This window comes from Denticeps clupeoides, chromosome 5, assembly GCF_900700375.1.
Source record: "Denticeps clupeoides chromosome 5, fDenClu1.1, whole genome shotgun sequence".
Lineage (NCBI taxonomy): Eukaryota > Metazoa > Chordata > Actinopteri > Clupeiformes > Denticipitidae > Denticeps > Denticeps clupeoides.
In genome coordinates this window covers 26,261,938-26,287,476 of record NC_041711.1, presented here as the reverse complement: position 1 = coordinate 26,287,476, position 25,539 = coordinate 26,261,938, and the positions used below count along the sequence as shown (strand labels likewise).

Sequence of the window (25,539 nt, the reverse complement as noted above, 5' to 3'; positions counted from 1 at the left end):
ACACGTAATACGGACTCGATAGAACGGAGGCACTTGTGTCCCGATCTTTCGCTGGTTGTCCCGGCAACCTGTGACGTCACATCGCCCTGCCCTGCCCCTGCTGTTGGGTCTGATGTGATTGGTGGGAAACCCCGTGGATTGGCCTGGGAGCGCCGCGGCGGATCAGCTGTGTATCGTAGGTAGCCATTCTGCACAGGGACGGTGTTATTCCTTTACTGTCAGGTAAGAGGAAGCATACGCTCCCCGGAATGTGGTGACTGGTGCATAAAGGTGTGATACCGATTTATTAACCTCGCGCCCATAATGATTGTCCTGCATTGATACAATATCAAACCCTGTATTCTAGAGCAGATCTGGTTAGCCAGTTAGCTGTAGGACTATTAGCAGGTTAAATTTACCATGAGACAAAGTAGAAAAGGCGAGTTTCAGCGTGAATTAAAGCTCTTTGACGTTTTATTATGTGATGGATGTGGTTCAGTTTATTTCTCGTGGTGCAAAATTGGCATCTGTTTTTGGTACCGCGCTCGGTTGTGTCCTTCACGTTTTATTGAAAGCATTATTCCATACTTGCCAAGTAAACAACATGGCAGTCAGAACTAGCTGACTACCGCATATGACACCGTTAAGTGAATTAGTCAGTATGGTCACCTTACAGTATTTTGCAAGCCACGCTAGTGTGCTAATCAGAGTTTCGTGGAGGAAGCTCCACATTTGGGTGGGTTTCTCCGATGCGACTGTCTGCGGTAGCCGAGTGAAGGAACTGTGGATTTCCTCCCAGTGATGGGGGGTGCATACAGTCGCAAGTCGGGGTCAATCATGCCTTTCTGTATCGGAAGCATTTTTTTATGTTTACTTTATAATGGATATAATGGACCGGGTCTTGTACATAACTAGTTAACAAGTATAACTTTTAAAAGCTTTATCTAGTTGAACCACGTTCTTTGCTATATCGTCTACTAGCAATTGGAAACTTGTGTTTCCATTCCCCCCAAATGTAGTGTAATTTTGTATGTTCAATTGCTGTTTAATATATAATACATGTAATAATTTCCTATTCTGAGAACACGTAGTTATGTTGTCGCTGGGACAAAATAATAACACCACCTGCAGAAATGCCAAGCAAGTGTGCAAATTATGGTGTGAACCATTCCCCTGAAAAGTAAAACTTAAACCAAAATAGATCCATGTGTTGTGTTTTGCACAACTGAATTTTCTGATCAATAAAATTTACCACATCCATTACTCATTTTCTCCCTTTCAGAAGGGATATCCCAGCCAATTATTTAATATGCTCAGTTACTCATGCATGTTGTATAATATGTACTGTATGTGTACATCACTGCCACAATTAACTGGTGCCCCGTTCCTTCCCCCAAATGCATCGGACAAGCAGCCATGGACAAGAGTGAGCTGGTGCAGAAGGCCAAACTGGCCGAGCAGGCTGAGCGCTACGATGACATGGCCTCTTCAATGAAGGCTGTGACCGAAGAGGGCAGCGAGTTGTCCAACGAAGAGCGCAACCTTCTATCAGTGGCCTATAAGAATGTGGTCGGCGCCCGACGCTCTTCTTGGAGGGTTATCTCCAGCATTGAGCTGAAGACTGAAGGTAGCGACAAGAAGCAGCAGATGGCTAAAGAATACAGGGAAAAAATAGAGAAAGAGCTGAAGGAAATCTGCAATGATGTCTTGGTAAGAGCCTTAAATATAGATGATATTCGGGAAAATTAGAATAAGATGTAGAGCAGGAAATCTGTTTAGTTCAGCATAAAACAGAAATATTTTATCAGTTGTCTGTTTTGTTTAGTGCTCCATTACCAGGGTCATGCAAATTCACTGATAGCATCAGCCAATACCACATGAAGTTGTGTATTAGTGTTTCTACTGAAGAAACCATAAATTCCTGGACTCTATGTATGAAACAGTGGGACTGAAATTAATCAAAAAGAAACTTTGTTCTTTATGTCTTACCCATACATTCTGTATGGTTCCATTAAAATTTCTGCATGCCAAACTGAACACTTTGGCTAAACCAGGTTAGGTTAAATCTCACATGGACATATCTTGTACAATGTCCAGATGTATATATACACACAGAGTGAAAGTGATTAGTTGTCGAATGTGACACACCCCTGCACCCAGTGCACACAGTGAAATATGACCATTTAACCCATGTGGGGACGGTACTTTGCTCAGTGGCTCCTTGGCGGTTCGGTATTCGAACTGGAAACCTTCCGATTACGGGTCCTTAACCGCTAGGCCACCACTGCCCCACCACTGAAACCATAACCTAACTGATATTCAGTTAGGTTATAGGTTATAGGTTATAGTTGACCTCATATAATACTTCTCCACTTGGGTCTTGCTCAGACTTGCAGACTCAATCCATAATCCATATAAGTCCCCTGCTTGCGGTAATTCCCTTCAGTGAGTTACACAACCAAGGTTGTGAGTTTTATTTCTTGTGTGTTCGGGGTTTGCATCCTCTCCCCGTGTTGCTGTGGGTTTCCTTTGGGTTCTCCGGGCTTCTCTGGCTGTCCAAAGGCATTCACACTAGGCGGACTGGCGATTCTAAATTAACCTTAGGTGTGAGTGAATGATGTGTGTGTGTGTGCCCTGTGTTGTGCTGCCGTTATGGGCTCCAGCAGCCGCGACCCTGAGTAACCAGACTAAGCAGTTAAGGATGGTGAGTCTGAGAGTGAGTTACAGCAAAGCTAATTAAAGCATTACAGCTACATCTGTCTATTGACATTAATCACTGGATGGACAGTTTGGATAATAATAGTTTTTTTAAGGCTTGGAAATTGATTTATTAGTTATGCCCATGTTGTTATAGCTTCTATTCGTGTTGATTACATTCAGATGCCATAAACCAGTCTTGGCCATAGTTTGCATCTTTAACTAATGATCCTCTCTGTGAATGTTTCAGGTACTTTTGGACAAGTTCCTTATTCCCAAGGCCACTCCTGCTGAAAGCAAAGTGTTTTATTTAAAAATGAAAGGGGATTACTTCCGCTACCTAGCTGAGGTGGCCACAGGAGATGAGAAAACTGGTGAGCGTCCTGTATTTTACATCACAAGGATCATGTTTTGTTCATGTGAACATTATTATTGATAATCAAGGTTTTTATAAAGGAACGCTGTATTCTACCAACTGGATTCACATCGAATCTCAATAGTAGCGCATGTACAAAGTTTCTTAATTTTGTTGGTACTGTTAGTCTGTGTCAGCTCAACTCTGAAACCTTCTGCCTTTAGCAATCATCACCAGCTCGCAGGAGGCCTATAAGGAAGCCTTTGACATCAGCAAGGCTGAAATGCAGCCAACACACCCCATCCGTCTGGGCTTAGCCCTCAACTTCTCTGTATTTTACTACGAGATCCTCAACTCACCTGAACAAGCCTGCAAACTCGCTAAAACGGTATGACCAGTAAAGATCCTTTCAGGAAGTTTATTAAATATAATATTGCATCACCAAAAATACTTTGTTTTTTCGTCACTGAAGGCTTTTGATGAGGCCATTGCAGAACTTGATTCATTGAATGAAGAATCATACAAAGACAGCACACTGATCATGCAGCTTCTTCGAGATAATTTGACAGTGAGTATTACACACTAGATCCGTATATCTGTGAATCGTCATTTCATATATAAATATTTGTGTTTTGTAAGTGTTATAAAATGCAGCTGAATAAATACATTTATTTCTGCCAGAAGATGGAACTTTCAAAATACTTTGTGCAGTTGCCACTTAATTAATGTATGAGTACTTCCTCCCTTTTCAGCTGTGGACTTCAGAGAACCAGGGCGATGGGGAGGACACAGAGGAGGGCAGAGAAAACTGAACTTCACTCAGTCTGGCCTTCCAACTGTTTCAGCCCACCACCACACTGAGAACACCTCATTATCTATCTCATCTCTTTTAGTCGTCTGACTTAAAATTTCTCTTCCCTCTTTATTTTCGTGTCATAATTGGCTTATCTATGAGAAAGAAGTAGGGTTATAGAGTCTTCTATTTGAAAGGAAGGGTAGAAGGATTATCAGCTATTGACTTCCATTTTCTATGTGGGGAGCTCTATATTGTTTGCAGTAGTGTGGAGTATAATGCAAGTTCTCTACTCAAGTGAGAAGTTAACTTCAAATCAGTTGTGTACTGTATGTATGCCTGTTAACCTAAAGCATGAGTTGTGGTCATTCACATATATTATATATGTACATACATTTATGTATGTATACATGTATGTATATGATTTGGAAATAGCAGTGGACCACAGTGGTATTTTGCAGCTAGTCGTATAGCTGCATCAGATATAAAGACAGGTAACATTCCATTTACTGTTGCTTGCATAGGTTTTCATATTCCTTTTCTTGGGTGATGCCTCAAATCACTTTTATTATTCTCTATCAGTTGTATGGTATGGAGGTTCCAAAAACAAAAAGCACTTAAAACAGATAGCTGTACCTGTAACATATGCATTCCCATTATGCATTTTGAGTTACTTATTTTTCATTTATGGTTTATTTTATTGTCTATTTTATATATTCATTTTGATACTTGCCTAAATTGCATGTGGCTGTGTAATATTAAACTGGAGATGTGGGGGAGGTTTTTCTTGCAGGCTAGCTTTGTTTAATGTCTTTTAATTATTTTTTTCATAAAAACACTCAAGTATAACTGTTATTTAGAGAGAAATTTCATTTTCTTTTAAGTGGAATAAAAATGATTAAAAACAAAAAACTGTATTAAATTTTATGTTCATGATGACATTAAAACATCATTTAAAAATCTTAAAATGAAAAATATAAATCATTAATGGATTAGATTTTTTTAAAAAAAGATTTTATTTACATTTGCAATGGGGCCCATCAACTAAATTGCCAGGCACTTATTATTCTGAAGTTTGAGATGAAAATCCACACAATAAGTTGGTATTTTTTCTCCATTATGTCTAAATAGCAGCAATTTTATTCAGTTTCACAAAAACATTACAGATTCTTAGTTTAATACAGCTTATACAAAAGTTTGGCAAAATGGGGTAACTGGAGGACCGCTGGTAGGCCGACCCGATAGATACATGTTTTGGATCAGTTTTGGATTGATATTAGCACAATGGGATCAATATTTTCCCCTTTCTAATTCTTCTTCAAATGGGAGTAAACGTGCCAGTAGAAATACAGCTCATCCTTCATCCACATGACTTAACGGTGCTGGGTGGCAGGACACATGTGCTGTGATTTGTGTCCTTGAGAGAGCACAATGGAGTCCAAATTCCCAACTGAGCTCATTTCCATGTTTTACAACAGCTCTGAAGGTTGCAGTTAAGTGAAATTCCTATAGGACAAGCGTGTGTCAGCTGTTGTTATGCATCAACTGGTGACCTGCACTGTATCACAGTCAAATAAACCGAAATAAAGTCCTTTGTTTATTTATGCTATTTTGTTAAACACGGTACCGGACTGGGGCTAAATGTAGGTGGAAAAAAGTAAATGTATATTTAAAAAATTTGAAACAATCTATAATGCAGCAGTGACCGCAAAGCAAAGAAATCAAGCAAATCTGAACAAATGTGGACAGTTATTGCTGCACTGTTATGTTTTATAAGGACATTCCCATTGTAGCTTGTGTTGCTCACATTTTAACCAGGTCAGCCTGCACATCCTGCACTCCATCGCTTATTTTCAAGGGCCCAGATTGTGCATTGCAATGAAGTAAAACTGAATTTAGAGAACTGAAATTGAATTTAGAGAAGCAAATTTTCTTTGCATTCTAAGAAAGGTAAAATGGAATTCAGATTCAAATGAATTGCAGGTACACACCTTTCCTCTCACGCACATAAAAAGCACACACATACACCACTTTTCCTCGCACATGCATATTATGGGTAGTTCAGCAAGGCTTACAGTCACGAAATCTGTTTCAGAATGAGCGTTATAAGAAATAAGAACACTTTAAATCCTTCTATAGTGAAAGTGAGAGTGTGTGTATGTGCACAGTTTTTATGCATATGTGTGAGGAAAAAGCATGTGTATGTGCGAGTTCTCATTTGGTTAATTCACTCAACATCTCAATATGCGACAACTCAATCTTGCACTCAGGCTTGGCCAGATGGGGCAGCAGGAGGCCCTGCCTCCTCTTATTAAAGCCCTCCTCATTGCTCCTCATGGCCTACCTGGTGAAGTTGAAGGAGGACATGTCCACGGCCCTGCATAATGGTAGCACAGTGGACATGATCTGGACCGAAATCCGCTCAGTCACCAATTTGGTTCTGTGCGTGTCGCAAGTCTGTAGTCAGGACACTGGGTCTGACCACGGTAGACAAGCTGCATTTTTTTTACTTTTTGCACCTGCTTTCACCTTGATGCAGGAGAGGTTTGAGGCAAAGAAAAGGAACAGGAAGAGCTTATGTCATTCCTCCTCAGGAGACCCGCGTTCACTCTAGGCTCAGCAGGTTCGCAAAATAGTGACCATGGATGCATCTGTGTTCAGATGGGGCAACCTGCTAGAGGGCAGAGCAATTAACGGGTTCTGGCTCCCCCAACTTAGGGAGGTCCACTTCAATTTGGGGCAGATGGTGGCCTAGCGGTTAAGGAAGCGGCCCCGTAATCAGAAGGTTGCTGGTTCGAATCCCGATTCGCCATGGTACCTCTGAGGTACCACTGAGCAAAGCACCGTCCCCACACACTGCTCCCTGGGCGCCTGTCATGGCGACCCACTGCTCCCTCAGGGTGATGGGTTAAATGCAGAGGACAAATTTCACTGTGTGCATTGTGTGCTGTGCTGCTGTGTATCACAAGTGACAATCACTTCACTTCTCTTAAATTTTCTCAAACTCCTGGCGCTGAGTCATTTTTTGCTTGCACCCCCAGGGCCATCACGTTCTGATCAGGATGGGCAACACCACCGCAGTGGCGTATGTGAAGTCTCATGCTTTGGAGCAGTGTGCACCTGCTTACATTACATGCATCCCATGTATAGGACCTGCTGAACTCTGGTGCAGATCTGCTTTCCAGAGGTCACCCCTATTCCAGGGAGTGGAGACTCCATCCCAGGGTGGTGACGAGGATTTAAATGATGTTCGACAGGGCTGCCATAGATCTTTTCGCATTGCCAGAAATCACAGTCCACCGCTCGGTGTGGATGCTCTGTCACATCCGTGGCCACAGCTTTTGCTGTAAGCTTTTCCTCTGGTGAGTCTGATCCTGCCCACCCTGGACAGGGTGAGGTTGGGGGGGCTTAATGCTGATTCTGATAGCGCCAAGTTGGCCAGGTCCCCCATGTTTGGCAGAGATAGGTCAGCTGTTTTGGCATCTTCCCCTGCGCAGTGGCCCCCTGGAGTTTGTCACTGGTGTTGGAGGCTATGTGTGAGCCTCCTTTGGAGCCTCTGGCAGACTCAACATGCTCTGCCCTGTATGTGCCCTGCAGGTGTACATCAACAGGACTGGACCATTTAGAAGAAGCAAGCAGCTTTTTGTTTGCGTTGCTGACCCCCGGTATTGCTTTGTCCAAACAGACGTTGTCCCACTGGCTAATGCAGTCTATTTCTATGGGTTATATGGGTCGGGTACTGCAGCCCCCTTCACCTGTACGGGCGCTCTCCACCAGAGGGAGTGCGGCATGTTGGGCAGTGTTTAGGGGCATGTCTGTGGCTGATGTGTGTTCCTCAGCAAGTTGGGCAAGCCCTGAACCTTTTACTATGTTCTACCACCTAGATGTGACTGCTGAAGGTGTCACCTAGATGTGACTGCCTGAAGGTGGTAGGGTGGTAGTAGCCTAGTGGGTAACACACTCGCCTATGAACCAGAAGACCCGGGGTCGAATCCCACTTACTACCATTGTGTCCCTGAGCAAGACACTTAACCCTAAATTGTTCCTGGGGGACTGTCCCTGTAACTACTGATTGTAAGTCGCTCTGGATAAGGGCGTCTGATAAATCCTGTAAATGTAAATGTAAGGTGTAATTGAATTGGGCTTCAGCGAATAGACATGCAAGGGGAATGTCCCATAGTGAGATGTCTTTTGCAAGTCAGTTTTCAGATGTGCTCTAACCACATATCACCTCTACAGTACACCAAAGCACCATTCTTATGTATCACGCTACTTTAAGAGATTAAATTAAAGCAAAAATACAGTGTAATTCAAAACTGAATTAATTTTCTCCATGATAAAAACTCCACAGGCTGCTTAGCTGCTCCAGCTAACTGCTTACAAAGTACAAAGGTGAATTTCCTTGGCCTTGTAGGAGGGGTTTGGGTGCAGGTTCTCTTATACTTTGTATTGGTGGGGGTTCCAGTGTGCATGCACCATTTGTTGCGTGAGTCAATGGTAGATTGAAGATTTTTGTGCACCAAAGGAACAAGAAATATGTTTTGGTCATGGTAAATAGGATAGAGAACATTTTAAAATTACATTTGAATGCAGATTATACACAGTACTCACAGTCTGTATAATATACAGCCCATTTATTTTAATTTTCATGATTTCTAAAATAATTTTATGTGATCTTCTCCATGTGAGACTGGTGGGGTGGCACCCCAGCACCCCCTATTGACGGTCTGCCACTGTGAAAGTGAAGGGGTTGTCACATGTGATACACAGCAGCACAGCACACGGTGCACACAGTGAAATTTGTCCTCTTCATTTATCCCATCACCCTGAGTGAGCAGTGGGCAGCCATGACAGGCGCCCGGGGAGCAGTGTGTGGGGACGGTGGGGACGGTGCTTTGCTCAGTGGCACCTCAATGGCACCCTGGAGGCTCGGGATTCGAACCGGCAATCTTCTGATTACACCACTGCCCCACTCTGTCCTTGATGTTTTTCTCAGAGTCATTGTCACATCAAGTTTGAATATCTGATTTGTATTTAAGGATATTTAGTATTTTGAAATTATTTGTGGAAGAATAATATTGACAGTAAATGCCAAAAAAGTATATTTTTAATTTTTGAGAATTGTTTTATATATTACCTTTTTGTCCTAATCAAGAAGAGGGTCATTGTAAATGCTGTTTTTTTTTTTTTCCTTAGCAAGGCTACTTTTTATTTTAACTAAGTGATGGAATATTTTGGTGAACGTAACAGTAAATACTTTTCAATGGCATATTTTATGTTTGTCTAATACTCTTACACTTTTCAGCTTTATTAATAAAGAAATGGTTGAGGAAAACCAGGGCTTTTTTATTATCTGTGATTTCCACATTCATGTAGTTGTAAAAAGCATGACAATATATTAAGTAATCTAAAGTATTCAGAATACGTTACTCACATTGAGTAACTTAACGGAATACATTACAAACTACATTTTGCGGCATGTATTCTGTAATCTGTAGTGGAATACATTTTAAAAGTAACCTTCCCAAAACTGCCGATCAAAATACCGCAGGGCACAGTGTAACCTTAGTACTGCCAGGGGCAAACTGCATACACCTGGGATGAACAGAGAGAGCCTGGCGGTCGCCCACTCGCCTGGCTGAAGCCAGCACCAACAGCAATGCATTCTTGTAGGAAACTGCCTTAAGATTCGCCAACTCAATTGGCTCAAATGGAGCCTTACATCGATAACCATTGATAGGTCCCAAACCATTGATAGGTCCCAGAGAGAAACCATAGCCTCAGCCATCATACACCCTTCAGTCAACGTATGGCAAGGGGGTGTCACCCCATCAATACCAACAGGACAAGCTAAAAAATAGATACAAGCTTTGACCTCTCAGCAGGCAGGCCTGAAGGCACCACAGCTCTGGGTGGGTGTGGATCACCTGCCCACCTCACCTGAGAGAGCAGATGCGAAGAGGGAGACACCATGTGGCGCCAGAGGCGATGCAAACAGATCTACGCCTGCCCTGCCAAGCCGATCCCAAAGTTGTTGCAGCACTTGTAGGTGTAGCCTCCCTCTGGAGAGGAGATCCGCCCCTGTGTTCAGATGACCCCAAAATGAGGGTGGCTCTCAGAGTCAATGTGTGACATGCACTCCAGAACAGGAGAACACATGCCAGACACAGCAGACACAGGGAGCGTATCTTGAAAGTTTCAGGAAATCTTCTGTTTTGAGCAGCAACGCTTTGAATCTACTCAAAAAAATGACCCCTGCTTAGACCTTTATCATCTGTGTTAAGTATCCCCAGTGTGAGCCCAGTGTCTACGCCTGGTTCAAGTTCCAGTTCCCATGACATGTCTGCGAATGCTCCCCCAGAGCAAGTCTTGATAAAATTAATAAGTAATAGAACTTTAAACTCAATTGTATGTTTATTTTTTAGTAATAAACCTGAATAGTATGCAGTACACACAGCACCCTATATTGACAGAAAAGTACAGAATTGTTGACATATTTGCAGATTCTAAGTATTCAGACCCTTTGCTGTGACATTCATATATTTAACTTATTTCTTCTGATCATCCTTGAGATGGTTCTACACCTTCATTTGTCTGGATGGGTTTGGTTATAGTGACTGGACTTGATTAGGAAAGCCACCCACCTGCCTATATAAGACCTTACAGCTCACAATGCATGTCAGTGCAAATGATAATTATCAGTGGAACTGCCTGAAGAACTCAGAGACAGAATTGTGGTAAGGCACAGATCTGTCAAAGGTTACAAAAAAATCTGCTGCCCTTAAGGTTCCTAAGAGCACAGCGGCCTCCATAATCCTTAAATGGAATACCAGAACCCTTTGTTTGAGCTGGCCGTCTGGCCAAACTGAGCTATCAGGGGATGCTGGCGTTGCCTAAAACAAGATGATCTATCTTAACTAGCCCACAGATACAACCCAGTTAGAGCCTGTCATCCAAAGCATGCACATCTTGCACCCTCCATCCTCCCGCAACTAGGCAACCCTTGTAGGGTTGGGGGGCAGAAGTGGTGGTGGAGGGGAGGGGGTGAGTTGTAGGGTGGGTGGGGGGTTATGTGTAGCCACTATCTTTAAAGTTATTCTTCAATTTAAAAAGGTTATTAATTTGTCATCTTATTCCCTTTGAATATCTCTGTGCTGTCATACTCACCTTATACCCTATTATTAATGCTGCCAAAACACTCAATATAACACAAGAACTCATGTCTGTAATATGCACTGAATATGATTATCTGATTACATGTCCATCAGAGGGGAAATTAATAAAAATAATTTACAGAAGTGAAAGCCTTTCTGTTTCTCATTTTTTCAGAAGTGAAAGCATTTACTCAGTGACACTCCCATTGCTTGCCATATTTAAGAGGCTGTTTCACATGAAGTTTCTGTTTTTCAACTCAGGCAAGATGAATCGTAAAGCCATACTCCTGATCTGTGCTCTTTACTCTACAGGTAAGGTTTTTAATGGTATTTTATAATGGAATTATAATAAAACCTTTTGTCCATATAAATTGAAGAATCAATTAGAATTGTTGGAATGATTTAGCACCTCCTTAAGCAACTTAATTAATCTATTTCATCATATCCAGCACAGGGATTAACATGCAACCAGTGCAAAACTTTAACACCAAATGGAATGTGTTCATCAACCTCAGTTCCATGTACTGGCGTGTGTGGCAATGTAGTTTTAACTACATTTCTGGGTAAGAAAACTATTTCATTTTACTTTTTGTTATACTTGTTTTTGACAAAACTGCCATATTGTAATATGTGCATTCATACTTTAGTTTTTTCTATTTGTAGGTTCTGAAACAATTAATTTAAATGCAAGAGACTGCTTACCACCTGATGAGTGCCAAAATGGATCCATTAATTTTGGATTGACAAGAGTAGTAATGACAACTACATGCTGCAGCACAGATCTCTGCAACTCAGGAAGTCTTACACGTGAGAAGCCATTTTTTCATTGTTTTATGTGTGATTAATTTAAATATACTCAAATATGTAAATTAAATGCTAAAATAAAAACAAAGTAATATCTTAAAATGATATTTAAAAGTATGCATACACAAAACAAATAGTATTTATTTTGCAGCAAAGTTTGTGTACTGTAAGACTATGAGGTCAGATCCCTAAATGAATGGCATCCACAAAGGAACCTTGCAAACAATGCTGTACAAATACAAAACGAAGCTTTTACACAAATGTTACAAAAGTTACAAAATGTTACAAATACAAAAGACCGGTATTTTGCATATGTATGTCACTAGTTTGACATTTACAACATAGCAACACCTTGCATTTGTTGATCACAGGCACTGTGCTTTCTGACTGACTACAAAAAGTGCCAGGCAGATAGTCTGTTTACACAATTATAGAAAAAGATACATTTTTTAGCTTTTTGTTTAGTCAAATTACGCTTATCCTTAGCATATCAACATGTAGCCATGAACTTTAATAGTCAGTATCTAGATATTGCTGGGGATCTACTGAAATGGACATGATCCCTTCTTTCCAGCATCACTAAATAGTTTACCTAATGGGAGGAGTTGTTTCACCTGCAATGGAACAGACTGTACATCAACAGTAAACTGTATAGGAAATGAAAACCATTGCATCTGTCAGGATTGCCTGCAGCTGGGCTCCACACCGGAACTCAATCCTGACGCCCCATAAATGCCGGAAGTTTCCGCCCGTTCGGGGTCGCTGGCATTTTCGTGAACTCTATGCACGAACTTGACCTTGTTTAGTTTTATGTGTTTTGAGTTCTGGCAATCGCCACACGCCTACGGGTTTGTTTCAGTTCTTGATTTATGTTAAACTGTTTTTGGCCATCGCGCCATTGTTTCTTTGTATTTCTTTGAGTTTGTTTATTTGTTGTATAATAAAAACCCCTTCCCAGTATGTCCAACCTCTGCGCTTCCTTCCCTCGTAAGTCCGTAGTCGTGACAGAATGCCAGCGACCCCCCCAAAAGCGCAGAGGTGGAAAGCAGAGGAGAAGAAACGCCGCGAAGGACGCAGCCCGGCGCGGCGAACGCGGACGGCAGGGGAGAGACGCGCCGCCCGTTCTGGTGGAGCGTTTTCTCCCCGAGAAGCCGTGGTACGCGGCGCCGCGTGATGACGTCACCCCCGGGAAACTCCGCGAAACCCGGAAGCGACAACGTCGGTGGGTGAGTGGGCGGAGCGAGGACGTTGGCGTCGGCAGCAGCGAGGAAGTGACGTGGGCAGCGAACGCAGAAGATGCGACCCCCACGATCTTCGCCATGTCGAGCCAAGAACTCTGCGCTCTGCTGGCAAGGCTCCCTGTGGACTGGGACGACACGGACGACGACGAGAGCACGGGAGACGAGAGTTGGGCTCCGCCCATCGCGCCAGTCTGCGATCGTCGCAAGGTCCGTGGGGACCCACGTCACTTCCAGGGGGGTGAGAAGCGGCAACAACAACAACAACGGCGGCGTTCCTCCAGCGAGGAGGTGGGCAGCCTCCAGCCCGAATGGCCAGAGTACTGCCCATGGGAGCTTATCGCGCCATGGGTCCAGGATGTCCGCAGGGTGGACGACCCTCGGAGTCACCGGTGGGAGGACACGGATGACGAAAGCGATGATGACGTGGATTTTCGGTGGGCGGTCGGTGCCGGGATGGCTCCGCCCAGCGTGCGCGTCCGAGATCATCGCGGCGTCCGTGATGACCCATGTGACTTCCGGGGGTACGAGGTGGACACGGACGACGACCAGGATGACGCCGTTTGGGCAGTCGGTGCCGGGATGGCTCCGCCCATCGCGCCCATCCAGGATCGTCACGAGGTCCGTGGAAACCCACGTCCCTCCCAGCAGTGTGAGGAAAGCTGGTGGAAGAGGGCGACGGGAGGTCGCCAGCCAGCAACTGCGCTGCCGGGACTGCCTCGCAGGGAATCCTCCATTCCTGCTCCAGTCGCCGACCCGCCTTCCCTCTGCCCGGACGTTCCCCAGCAAAATGGCAGCGCAGCACCAGCGTCCACACCTGCTGGAGAAGACGTCCACCCCCCTCCACACCACACACCTACCACCATCTCCAGCGACGTGCCCAGCCCCGTGTGGGACAGCCCAATTGTCCCGGGACCCTTCAGTGGGGCAGCAGACACAGACGAGATCACTACCATCCTCAAGTGTCTGACTGGATCAGCATGGGGCTGGAGCACAACCCTCTGGCAGCAGGGAGAGACAGACAGGAGTTTTCAGGACTTCCAACAGAGACTGAGGGCGGAGTTTGATCGGCCTGAGCCAGGGATCGAACTCTGCCCCTCCACCACATCCAGCGCCAGTCAGGATCCGGGGCAAGAAGACCCAGCACTGGTGGGCGACGAGAAGGTCGCTCCTCCCGAGATCCTGGCTGTGCCCCCTGAGGAGGTCCCGGAGAGCCCAGAGAGGGAGCCAGACGACCCTCTCTTCTGTCTGTCTCTGTCTGTGTGTGTCTGTGTGGCATATGTGTCCGTATGTCGCCCCCACTTCCCCTCTTTGTGTCCACCAGATGGCGACCCAGCCGCGGAGCCGAACCCCAGGGAGGAGGTTCCTGACCCGAATGTGCTGGTCCAAGGCGAGGTGGACAAGCCCCAAGGTACCCCTAAGTCCAGCGGGGGGGGGTGCTCCCCCAAAGAATTTTTTGGGGGGGTGCAGTTCGGGTTGGGGACTCCTCCTGAGGGGAGGGGAGGTGGGGAAGCGATGGAGCTGGGTCCTCCGGTAGCCAGTGAGGAGGGCGGGCCAGGCATGGGCCTGCGTCTGCCTCCAGAGGGGTGGAGCGCCATAGAGCCCCCGGGTAGGCATGAGGACCCAGCTGGGACAGGCAGGAAGAGGGCCTGCTTGTCCCAACGGACGCAGAAGGGGCTAGCCGGATGGTCTGGCAATGCCCCCCCCTTGGCACCAGGGCCGTGCAGCGAGAGGGGCTGCATAGTCCCAGAAGGCACCAGCCTGGGGTGCCTGGAACAGTCGCCGGAGGCTCTGGGACAATCCCCTGCGCGGTGCAGGGGGTGACACAAGACGTGTCAGAGGGGACATGTGGAGACAGGGCCCACACGTACCCAGATGGATCGGCCCCTGATTATTGTGTGCAGGTACGGGAGTCCGGGGCCGCCATGCGGGACCACGCCGGGGAGCCAGGCCGAGGGTCCGGGGCCGCCATGCGGGACCACGCCGGGGAGCCAGGCCGAGGGTCCGGGGCCGCCATGCGGGACCACGCCGGGGAGCCAGGCCGAGGGTCCGGGGCCGCCAAGCGGGACCACGCCGGGGAGCCAGGCCGAGGGTCCGGGGCCGCCAAGCGGGACCACGCCGGGGAGCCAGGCCGAGGGTCCGGGGCCGCCAAGCGGGACCACGCCGGGGAGCCAGGCCGAGGGTCCGGGGCCGCCACGCCTGACCACGCCGGGGAGCCAGCCCGAGGGACCGGGGCCGCCACGCCTGACCACGCCGGGGAGCCAGCCCGAGGGACCGGGGCCGCCACGCCTGACCACGCCGGGGAGCCAGCCCGAGGGACCGGGGCCGCCACGCCTGACCACGCCGGGGAGCCAGCCCGAGGGACCGGGGCCGCCACGCCTGACCACGCCGGGGAGCCAGCCCGAGGGACCGGGGCCGCCACGCCTGACCACGCCGGGGAGCCAGCCCGAGGGACCGGGTCCTCCAGGGGAGGATACAGCAGGGCAGGAGCCCTGTGGTTGCCGCCGTCCGCCCCGCCGCCTCCACTGATGGTACTGTTGGGGCTCCGAGGACGTAGCCCTTGGAGGGGGGGCTCTGTCAGGATTGCCTGCAGCTGGGCTCCACACCGGAACTCAATCCTGACGCCCCATAAATGCCGGAAGTTTCCGCCCGTTCGGGGTCGCTGGCATTTTCGTGAACTCTATGCACGAACTTGACCTTGTTTAGTTTTATGTGTTTTGAGTTCTGGCAATCGCCACACGCCTACGGGTTTGTTTCAGTTCTTGATTTATGTTAAACTGTTTTTGGCCATCGCGCCATTGTTTCTTTGTATTTCTTTGAGTTTGTTTATTTGTTGTATAATAAAAACCCCTTCCCAGTATGTCAGACCTCTGCGCTTCCTTCCCTCGTAAGTCCGTAGTCGTGACAGCATCCAAGGTATGTTTTCTCTGTAAATTGAACTTTGTCCGCTACTTAAGATTCTTCAGTGTTCAGACATGTTTCATGTTTTTTTCTCCAATATAGACTGCACATTGCCATGTTTAAATTTTTTTGTTCTAGTCTCATCTCCTACAGGCATTGCAAAAGGATGTGCTTCTCAAAGTGTCTGTAATCAAGACAATATGGTGAGCAAATTGGGGTTTGTGAACATCAGCTGCTGTGGGGGGATCCTGTGTAATGGTGCCAGTAGCATTGTGCAGAACATCCTGCTTCTGGGGATTGTGTTCGTCTCTTACACCATCTTTCAATGAGGTCCAGAGGGATGCCTTGAAAAATACATTTCATTTAATGACATTCAACATTGTCTAGTGTTCTACATATGTTTCAAATGTTTCTATGCATTTAAAATACAATATTTTTTTCCCCTGTACCTCAAATGTCATTTCAATAGTTTTGTCCGACTGTAAAGTCTCTAAATAAAAAACTGAATCCTAGACTGATCTACTTCAATCACTGCAATTTACCTGACATCTTACCTGACTTACCCAATTAACCAGCTACATTGTAATACAGGGCATATTACTGACTTTCAGGTTCTATTGTTTTATTGAATTTTACTCCATACATTTTGAAACAAAAAGAAAATCCTCACGTCACAGTTGCCGATGAGGCCATTGTGCAATGAGTGCAAAATATAACAAATCACTATGAAAGAACAGACATTAGATGGTGATGATGACAAGACACAAGTGTCACAAACCTGTAACATGGACACTGTGGACACTGAACATATTCAGTCATGGCCAAAAGTTTTGAGAATGGCACAAATACTGTTTACAGTTTGCTGCTTCTGTTTTTATTATAATGGATATTTGCATATCCTCCAGAATGTTGTGATGAGTGATCAGATTAATTGTAAAATTGTAAAAACTCTGAAGCAGCAATTTTTGTTAAAATGTTTGTGTCATTTTGTGGAAAAAATGACCAATGATCGGATGAGGACATAATACAGCAGCATTCGTTTATACACATGAACACAGGCCTTGACACTATCCTTACATGTCAACCAGTGGTGTATGAACATACACTTAAAAACATAAAAAACACTTAAAAACATGAAAGGTATTTCATCAACCCTTCTTACAATTATTTAATTTAACCTTTAATGTACAGTATATGTACAGTATCTCACAAAGACAACCACTTCAAAAAATAACATCTTGATATCTTAAATCGGAGAAAACAACTTTACCCCAGCCCTCAGCAGTCCAATCCCTGTACTTTTTGCAAAATATCAGTTTTTAAAGTGAAGTTATTGTCAATGTGATGCACAACAGCACAGCACATGGTGCACACAGTTTGATACAATGTAAAGTGGTAAGTGTACAGCTCATATTACAGTGTAAATTTGCAGGTGGTAGTAGCCTAGTGGGTAAAACACTCGCCTATGAACCAGAAGACCCGGGTTCGAATCCCGCTTACTACCATTGTGTCCCTGAGCAAGACACTTAACCCTAAATTGCTCCAGGGAGACTGTCCCTGTAACTACTGATTGTAAGTCGCTCTGGATAAGGGCGTCTGATAAATGCCGTAAATGTAAATGTAAATGTAAATTTGCTGTCCCCTCAAAATAACTACACACAGCAAAAACATGACCAGTATTTTCTGTGGCCACCATTATTTTCTAGCAATGCCTCAACTCTCTTGGAGTCGCATGGAGTTCACTGGTGCTTCACACAAATCCTCTGGAATCCTCTCCTGCAAGATGACGTCACAGAGCAGGTGGATGTTAGAGACCTTGCACTCCTCAACCTTTTTTGAGGAAGCCCCATGGATGCAGGTCTGGAGACATCCTTGGCCGGCCCAGCACCTTTAACCTCAGTTTCTTGAGCAAGACAGGGGTCCTCTTGGAGGCGTGTTTGAGGTCGTATTCATGATGGAATTCTGCCATGTGGCCAAGTTTTCAAAGGGAGGGGATTATGCTGTGCTTCAGTATGTCACACTACATTTAAGCCTTCATAGTTGCTGTCAATGAACTGTAGCTCACCAGTGTTGACATCACTGATGCAGACAAAGCTGTGACATTCCCACCACCATGCTTGGCTGGAGGCAATACACACTTATCTTGTTCTCCTCATCTAGTAGACACAATTTGAAACAAATATGTTGATCTTGGTCATCATACCACAGGACATGGTTCCAGTCGCCATGTTCTTTGTCTTCTTGTCTTCAGAAAATTATTTGCAGGCTTTCTTTTGCATCGTCTTTAGAAGGTAGGATGGTAGTAGCCTAGTGGGTAACACGCTCACCTATGAACAAGATGACCCAGGTTCAAATCCCACATACTACCCTGAGCAAGACATTCAACCCTAAGTTGCTTCAGGGGGACTGTCCCTGTTACTACTGATTGTAAGTTGCTCTGGGTAAGGGCGTCTGATAAATGCTGTAAATGTAAATGTAGAAGACGCTTCCTTCTGGTATGACAGCCATGAAGACCAATTTGATGCAGTGTGCGGTGCAAGGCTGAGCCTTCAACACCTGCAGTAATGCTGACAGCATACAGCCAAGCACGTCCTCTCAACTTATTTGGTGAACCATGGCGAGGCCTGTTCTGAGTGGAACCTATTCCGTTAAACCACTCTGATCTTGGCCACCATACTGCAGCTCAAATTCAAGGTGTCTTTGTGTAGGGCAATAGCTCTTCTTTTCAGATCCTCAGAGATCTGACTCTCTTTGACTCTCTTGATAGCATGGTGGTTGTTGGTGTTGGGTGACTTCCTTCCTGTCTTGTCCTGTCTTATCTACAATGTGTTTCTTCATAAACTGTACACCGACAACGTGTATCTGTGTGTATGTATCAAAGTCAAAGCGTGTCTGCGTGTCATGTCGTGTAGCCGCGGGTGCCCTGGTAAGTCCCAATTCCTTTATGTGCACTGGGCGGGCCTCAACACGTTGCCTCTCCAGGCTCCTTCGGCACGGCTAGTGATCCTCACGGGATTACGAGCATCAGGTGTGGCTGGTTTTGTCTAATCCGCCTCGTTATAAATGACCCGCGTGATCCAGCGTCTACAGAGCGATTGTCCAACTGGACAACCGGAGTCTTATCCCCCTTTGTGTCTGTGAAGAACCCTGTGGAGTCTCACGACCCTGCCTGGCCATTTTCCTCGGTTCAGCGCAAGGCGCGGTGGTTTTGTTTATTGGTTTTTGAGCATTTTTCCCTGCCGTTTTATTTTCTGGTGAATAAACTGTTCTCCCCCTGATACCTTGCCATCCGTTATTTTTCCCCAACAAGACTCCGGCGTGACCAGTGATCAATTCTGGTTCACTAGGACTCCCAACTATAAGAACAATCTTTTTATTCACTCTGTTCTAGTTTATATACGTAAGTTAGACAATAAGAAGGTTACAAGTTAATCTAAATTGTCTCTAAAGATTATCTATACACAGCAGCTGTGTGCATATTTCTGCAGCATACTGCATACCTTTAATACTGTTCAGCAATTCAGTTTGGCTATGGTAAAATGCAAGTATGAATAATGTTCTAGATGGCATCCATGGGTAAGTACATGGATGAAACCAGGCATCGTTTGGAAGAATGTAATAATGGTGATGGGAAATGACACCTGGGAAACAAACACTAATATATGTGCAGCCAGATCAGTAGTCAAGTGCAAATATATGTTGTAGGACATTTTCCCTGCTTGCTGTCAGTGAAAAAGAGTGTTAATTTAGCAAATTTGTGAACTTTGCATTCACAGTAATGTAAGGAAAGTTTGAACCTCAGAACACCGTAAAAGTATTTATGCCAAATTATAGATTTTTTATGCCATTTGAAACCCAGCTAATAAGAAGTTATAATAATAACTTAAATGTGTAAAAGATTAATGTGTATTGGATTGAGTAATTTTATTTATAGATATTAAGAGTGGAAGAGTGGAAGCATTCTCAGTTATTATATTCACAGCAGTTCATATAGTACTGGCTAATGGAAGCTGAAATACTGAGGCTGGAAGAAAAAAAAATTGATGGACTGCAAACACTGAACAAGTGCAAACACTGCTATAGTCTGCATTTATTAATGTTTAATCCCTCTCCACACTGACCGGATCTGTATGGGTGTTGTATGGGTGTAGCTGTATTTACATGAGTCTGTTACATGTTGCACAGGGTAATTAGTGGAAACACCCTACACAACTTTTACAAAAAACGGAGTAAGATAAAGGTCCAAAGTAGTCAGTAAGTAAAATATCTTTGTACAATGTTCAGCCTCCAAAGCAGTGCTTGTGCAGTATATTCGATCAGTATTATGCACTGGTAGAAACTTTAAAATGCATAACGCTACTGTAGCAACATCATGTAAAAATTGTAGTCATCAGAGAAAAGATTAATCCGAAAAGATACAATTTTCCTGCTCATATTTCTCAGATTTTTTTACAAGGATTTTCAAATGAACGTCAAAGTGATTATGCACAGAATAGTAGACTATTATGGTAGACTGTTTATGTTTTTCACTATATCAAGAAAGCTTATTAAAGCTAAGGCTAATACATTTTGCGGAAACCTTTATGTGTGATTTTCTTCCTTTTTAATATATCACCACACACTACGATGAAATATACCATTTCATAGCAGCCAAATCCACACACTTACTACAAAATTTTTTAATATAACATTAATCACATTTTAAATATTTTGGGAGAAGCAGAAGGTACAGTAGGTCAGTTGTTGGTTGACTGCCGAGTTTTGCCATTGTGTAGTTGTTTTTGTAGTGTAGAACATAGTGTGTCCCCTTATTTCCATTATTTTGTTAAATATTTTTTGCTGTCCATCATGCGTTTATCCCCTTCATTGCAACGTGACATAATGACACTCCCATTGACTGCTGTATTTAAGTGGCCCGCTCCATTTTTTCATTTTTGTCAGCACCCGTATACAGGCAAGATGAATCCTGCATTCATGCTAATCTGCACTCTTTTCTCTTACGGTAAGAGTTACATTTTTTCACGAAAAATGACACTTATTTGTAATAGTGGAAATCATTTTTTCTTGCAGATGGTTTACATCTGTGGAAAGATGTAAACCATGGTGTCTTCCTTATTGTTCATTTTGTGTAGCACCTGAGCGCAAATGTATATAACCAGTTCAGTATACTTCATGTCCAGCACAGGGTTTAATCTGTAACGAGTGCGTACCTCATGCACTGGATGGATCGTGTTCAGCCACCAAAGTGCAATGTACTGGTGTGTGTAGCAATTCAGTCATGATTGCAATTGATGGTAAGAAATCAATTTCTGCCTCAGAATTCATGTTTGGCTGAACTCTGAAGTAGTCTTTTGAGTCTTTTTTGTGTTTTTTTTTATGCAGGTTCACAAAAGTCCAGTGTACATACTCAAGATTGTGAAACACCAAATCAATGCCAAAATTCATCGTTCAATTTTGGCACATCAAAGATAGTGCTGACAACTAAATGCTGCACCACAGACCTCTGTAATTCTGGAAGTTTTACAGGTGAGAAATCAAGTACAGTTTCAAAATCTATGATGAGAGAGAAGTGATCATGTTCTCTTATAAAACGTAATTAAATATCTTGTGTGTATTGTATTTCATGGGTGTAGAACCCACATCAGGCACACTTGTACATTGTGCTTGAGTCAATATTTTAGTGTATAGTGAGTTATTATTATAATTATTGTTATTTGCTTTAAGTTCATGACTTACATGACACGTCGTGCCTTGTACAACATAGTCCTATCAGTGCTGGTATTGATGTGACTTTAATCCCAGCGTCATCAGTATTGCGTTCTTTGGGGCAGTGGTGGTTTAGCGGGTAAGGAAACAAAGGCCGCGTGGTGGGTTACGATGGACTAGCAGTCCGTCGATTTCACTAGGCCAGCAGTGACCTAGCAGCAACTAGGTTGCTAAGCCACCACCGCAGTGGTTGCCTAGTGGGTAAGGAAGCGGACCCGTAATCAGAGGACACATTATGTGATGTGCACAGTGTGCTGTACAATGTTTCACAATCACTTCACCCTCACTTTTCACTTCTTTAGTAGGTTACTAAGATAAACTTAAGGAAGACCATGCAAAGCTTTAAAGGTAATAGGCAGTGGTGGCCTAGTGGTTAAGGAAGCGACCTCGTAATCAGAAGGATACCGGTTCGAATTCCGAGCAGCTAAAGGTGCCACTCAGCAAAGCACCACACACTGCTCCCTGGGTGTGGGGCCGGGGAGTCATGACTGCCCACTGCTCACTAAAGGGTGATGGGTTAAAAAGCAGAGGACACATTTTGTTGTGTGCACCGTGTTCTGTGCTGCAGTGTTTCACAATGATAATCACTTCGCTTTCACTTACATTTCCCCCATTCATGCAATTAATGATTTCAAGACCTATGCTTTTTGGTATTTTTTTTGACAGGTCTTGGACCTTGCTTGTTCCTGAACATCCAAACTAGCTGAGGGGGACAGTTTGGGTCTTATTTAAAAAGTCCCAGCATCCCCTTATAAAATGTCATGTTGTACAATACTTCCACAGTAAAAAAGCATGGGATTCAGTGAATGTTGTGGTTATGTGGTTTCTAAGTGCAAGATTTGTAATAGTAATATTAGTGTATCTAATATTGCCGTTTTTGTAGCAATATATTACACTGACAAAAGAAAAACAATATGGATAATAACCTCTTTTCCGTCAGCATCATTAAATGACACACAAAATGGGAGGAAGTGTTTCTCCTGCTCTGCAACTGACTGCAACTCTACTGTAAACTGTGTAGGAAATGAAGACCGTTGTATCAAAGCAATAGGTATGTGATTTCTTTCTATAGCTCTTATGGGACTAATAAAACCATGGTCTTAGAATGAACTCTGTCGACTCATTAATTGTTTTTTAGTAACTAATTATTGAAGCATGTTTTTTTTCTTGTGCTACTAGTGGATTCTGGTGGGTTGAAGAAGATGATGAAAGGATGTGTTACCAAGAATAGCTGCTTAGGAGACTTCCTGACTAACATGGGCTATGCTGATGTGAGATGCTGCAAGGGAAACTTGTGCAATGGTGCAAGTGGTGTTGTGCAGAGCATCCTGCTCCTAGCGATTTCATTCATTTCATACATTTTCCACTGAGCTTCAAATAGAAGTCTGGAAATATATTCATGCATACAGTTTAGATTAATCAAAATCAGTCTTTAAATAATATATACACTGATTTCTCCAATATATAAATTTCTACCCATCAACTAATTATTACATTGAAAAAATGGAAGTATGCACATGAAATTGATCATCGGTTCTATTTTTGCCTTTTTGGGCAGATCTGCTGAAAGTCAGTATTAGCTTTTACCTCCACACCACTCCACATTCTATTTAATCTTAAAAAGATTTTATTTTTTTGCAATTAACTACCATTGTTTGACATTATTTTGGGACACTGGTTTCCATATACTACATACAAACATGTCAATAAATATCTCAACCACACTGTTTCCAAATGTATTCATCCCACTGTATCCCAGTCATAGTCAATCAAGACAGTTTTTTGTCTGACAGTTTGTTTCTCCACAATCCTTCCATGGGAAGGATTTGTCGTGTTTTTGTTGATGTGTTGTCTGTCATGGTTTATTAGAATACTAGAATATTGAATGCTGAAAATATTGTTTGAGAAGAGTGTGAGTTATTTTCTGAATGGACAAGGTAAACACAATAGATGCTCCTGTTAGGTCATGATTCACATTCAGCACCCTTTCTGTTTCTTATCCTACTAATGCAAATTTATAAAAGTGCTTTCAACTAAATCTAAGAGTCCATATAGAGGACTTAACAAGATACAAGTACCTCTATTACTTTTACTTGATTATATATTGTCTAGTGTCTAGTCCTGATCACCCCAAGTACTGTCTAATAGGATTGGGTGAGGCAAAACAAGGTCCAAATTAGGAAAAGGAGGAGGAGGTGAAAAGACGATCAGTTTTACGAGACTTAGGAGAGCAGAGTGAAATGCTTGAAGCCTCAATGATTAAGGAGAGGAGAGATGATTATATTCATCTCAGTTCTGCGTTCTCAACTGTCAGACGACCAGAGTCTGACTCCAGACGGCCCCGAAGTAGAGGAGAAGCACTGCCAGCACTCGGTGATGAGATTGGTGTCCAGCATGAAATGGCCAGGGATCCAGGACATGTCTTCCAGGTTATAGCCCATCCAGTGGATGAGGTATTGTGTACCACAGCTGCAGTGTGGTGTCCAGGATCAATTCTACTGTGTAAGCAGGACCACTGTCTATGACACAGGAGGGAGGTGAAGCTGGCGTCGTGGGTGAAGAGGAGAGCACCTTTGCAGCAATTACAGCCTCAAGTGTAATTGCTAAAAAGTCTTTTTGAATATGATGCCAGAAGCTTGTCATACCTATCCTTGGCCAGTTTGGCCCATTCTTCTTTGCAGCACCTCTCAAGCACAATCAGGTGGGATGGGAAGTGTTTTTAAACCTCTCCAGAGATGTTCAATTGGATTCATATCTGGGCTCTGGCTGGGCCACTCAAAGACATTCACAGAGTTGTCATGAAGCCACTCCTTAGCTGATATCTTAGCTGTGTGCTTAGTGTTGTTGTCCTGCTGAAAGGTGAACCATCACCCCAGTTTAAGAGCGCTCTGGAACAGGTTTTTATCCAGGATGTCTCTGTACATTCCTTTTACAGTCATTTTTCCCTTTATCCTGACTAGTCTCCTAGTTACTGCAGCTGAGAAACATCCCCACAGCATGATGCTGCCACCACCATGCTTCACTGTAGGGATGGTTTTGGCCTGGTGATGAGTTGTGCCTGGTTTCCTCCAAATGTGATATGAGGTATTAGAGGTGTGAACCTTCACTGGTCTCATGATTCGATTTGATTACGATTATCAGTGCCTCGATATCGATGCATCGCGATGCATCCCAGACATTTTCTACATGGTCACATGATGATAAGGTCTCGTACGCCTGTGTGGACGCTCTGATTTGCTCCAGAGCAGAAAAACTTGTTATGTCCGCACTCACCTTGTAACAGTTGTATATACTGGTAGTTCTCCTTTAAATGCACATGGCACTATGTTGTGGGCGGAGTTAATCGTCTGCCCCGGTCCTGATGCAGATCGACATGTCCACCAAGCAGAGGAACCGAGCAGACTGGTCCAAGCTCCTTGTTCCTGTGGTCCGACACTGTATTCTGTAGAACAGGCCGCCACAGTCACTACCTGCACTACTTTTTAACGAGATTCACCAACAGAAAATCACCAAGCAACATCATTATGATAATCGATTATGCTCTGCACCGCATCGATGCAATATCGTCCACGTCAGCATCGCTATGCATCGATTATACGATTAATTTCAACACCCCTATGAGGTATTCACACCAAAAGGGTTCAATGTTTGTCAGACCAGAGAATTTTGTTTCTCATGGTGTGAGAGACCTTCAGTTAGCTTTTATTAAGGAGTGGCTTCCAGGTGGTCACTCTACCATACAGGCCTGATTGGTGGATTGCTGCAGAGATGGTTGTCCATCTAGAAGGTTCTCCTCTGTCCACAGAGGACCTCTGGAGCTCTGACAGAGTGAGCATTTGGGTTCTTGGTCAC

The 25,539-nt window shown here is 44.2% G+C and overlaps 3 protein-coding genes across 4 annotated transcripts; all 3 read left to right on the top strand.

The window, feature by feature from the left end:
• The first annotated feature begins 112 nt into the window (after positions 1 to 112).
• ywhabl (tyrosine 3-monooxygenase/tryptophan 5-monooxygenase activation protein, beta polypeptide like) lies at positions 113 to 4,736 on the top strand. Its single transcript, XM_028979263.1, has 6 exons — positions 113 to 222; positions 1,394 to 1,689; positions 2,927 to 3,050; positions 3,256 to 3,419; positions 3,504 to 3,599; positions 3,784 to 4,736. The coding sequence occupies exons 2-6, from the start codon at positions 1,396 to 1,398 to the stop codon at positions 3,841 to 3,843; spliced, it is 738 nt and encodes a 245-aa protein (XP_028835096.1). The 5' UTR covers positions 113 to 222; positions 1,394 to 1,395; the 3' UTR covers positions 3,844 to 4,736.
• A 1,423-nt stretch (positions 4,737 to 6,159) lies between these two features.
• Positions 6,160 to 16,433, top strand: LOC114789938 (uncharacterized). Its single transcript, XM_028979424.1, has 5 exons — positions 6,160 to 6,310; positions 11,240 to 11,290; positions 11,428 to 11,541; positions 11,642 to 11,785; positions 16,060 to 16,433. The coding sequence occupies exons 1-5, from the start codon at positions 6,160 to 6,162 to the stop codon at positions 16,248 to 16,250; spliced, it is 651 nt and encodes a 216-aa protein (XP_028835257.1). The 3' UTR covers positions 16,251 to 16,433.
• A 4,440-nt stretch (positions 16,434 to 20,873) lies between these two features.
• On the top strand, positions 20,874 to 23,277 carry LOC114791135 (urokinase plasminogen activator surface receptor-like). 2 transcript variants are annotated; one of them, XM_028981695.1, is made up of 5 exons: positions 20,874 to 20,923; positions 21,107 to 21,215; positions 21,304 to 21,447; positions 22,628 to 22,738; positions 22,867 to 23,277. In XM_028981695.1, the coding sequence occupies exons 2-5, from the start codon at positions 21,200 to 21,202 to the stop codon at positions 23,055 to 23,057; spliced, it is 462 nt and encodes a 153-aa protein (XP_028837528.1). In that variant the 5' UTR covers positions 20,874 to 20,923; positions 21,107 to 21,199; the 3' UTR covers positions 23,058 to 23,277. The 2 variants fall into 2 exon arrangements, with proteins under 2 accessions (XP_028837528.1, XP_028837527.1); XM_028981694.1 differs by having other exon boundaries at positions 20,879 to 20,923; positions 21,102 to 21,215.
• The last annotated feature ends 2,262 nt before the right edge of the window (positions 23,278 to 25,539 follow it).

What these genes read in the sequence shown, in the direction of transcription:
- LOC114791135 (XM_028981694.1), top strand. Translation starts at nt 20,881, where the DNA reads ATGAATCCTGCATTCATGCTAATCTGCACTCTTTTCTCTTACG. An exon ending in CTGCACTCTTTTCTCTTACG is followed by an intron (nt 20,924 to 21,101) that starts GTAAGAGTTACA and finishes CTTCATGTCCAG; the next exon opens with CACAGGGTTTAATCTGTAAC. An exon ending in AGTCATGATTGCAATTGATG is followed by an intron (nt 21,216 to 21,303) that starts GTAAGAAATCAA and finishes TTTTTTATGCAG; the next exon opens with GTTCACAAAAGTCCAGTGTA.
- LOC114789938 (XM_028979424.1), top strand. Translation starts at nt 6,160, where the DNA reads ATGGCCTACCTGGTGAAGTTGAAGGAGGACATGTCCACGGCCCTGCAT. An exon ending in CTGTGCTCTTTACTCTACAG is followed by an intron (nt 11,291 to 11,427) that starts GTAAGGTTTTTA and finishes CATCATATCCAG; the next exon opens with CACAGGGATTAACATGCAAC. An exon ending in CAACTCAGGAAGTCTTACAC is followed by an intron (nt 11,786 to 16,059) that starts GTGAGAAGCCAT and finishes TTTTTGTTCTAG; the next exon opens with TCTCATCTCCTACAGGCATT.
- ywhabl (XM_028979263.1), top strand. Translation starts at nt 1,396, where the DNA reads ATGGACAAGAGTGAGCTGGTGCAGAAGGCCAAACTGGCCGAGCAGGCT. An exon ending in CACAGGAGATGAGAAAACTG is followed by an intron (nt 3,051 to 3,255) that starts GTGAGCGTCCTG and finishes TTCTGCCTTTAG; the next exon opens with CAATCATCACCAGCTCGCAG. An exon ending in CCTGCAAACTCGCTAAAACG is followed by an intron (nt 3,420 to 3,503) that starts GTATGACCAGTA and finishes TCGTCACTGAAG; the next exon opens with GCTTTTGATGAGGCCATTGC.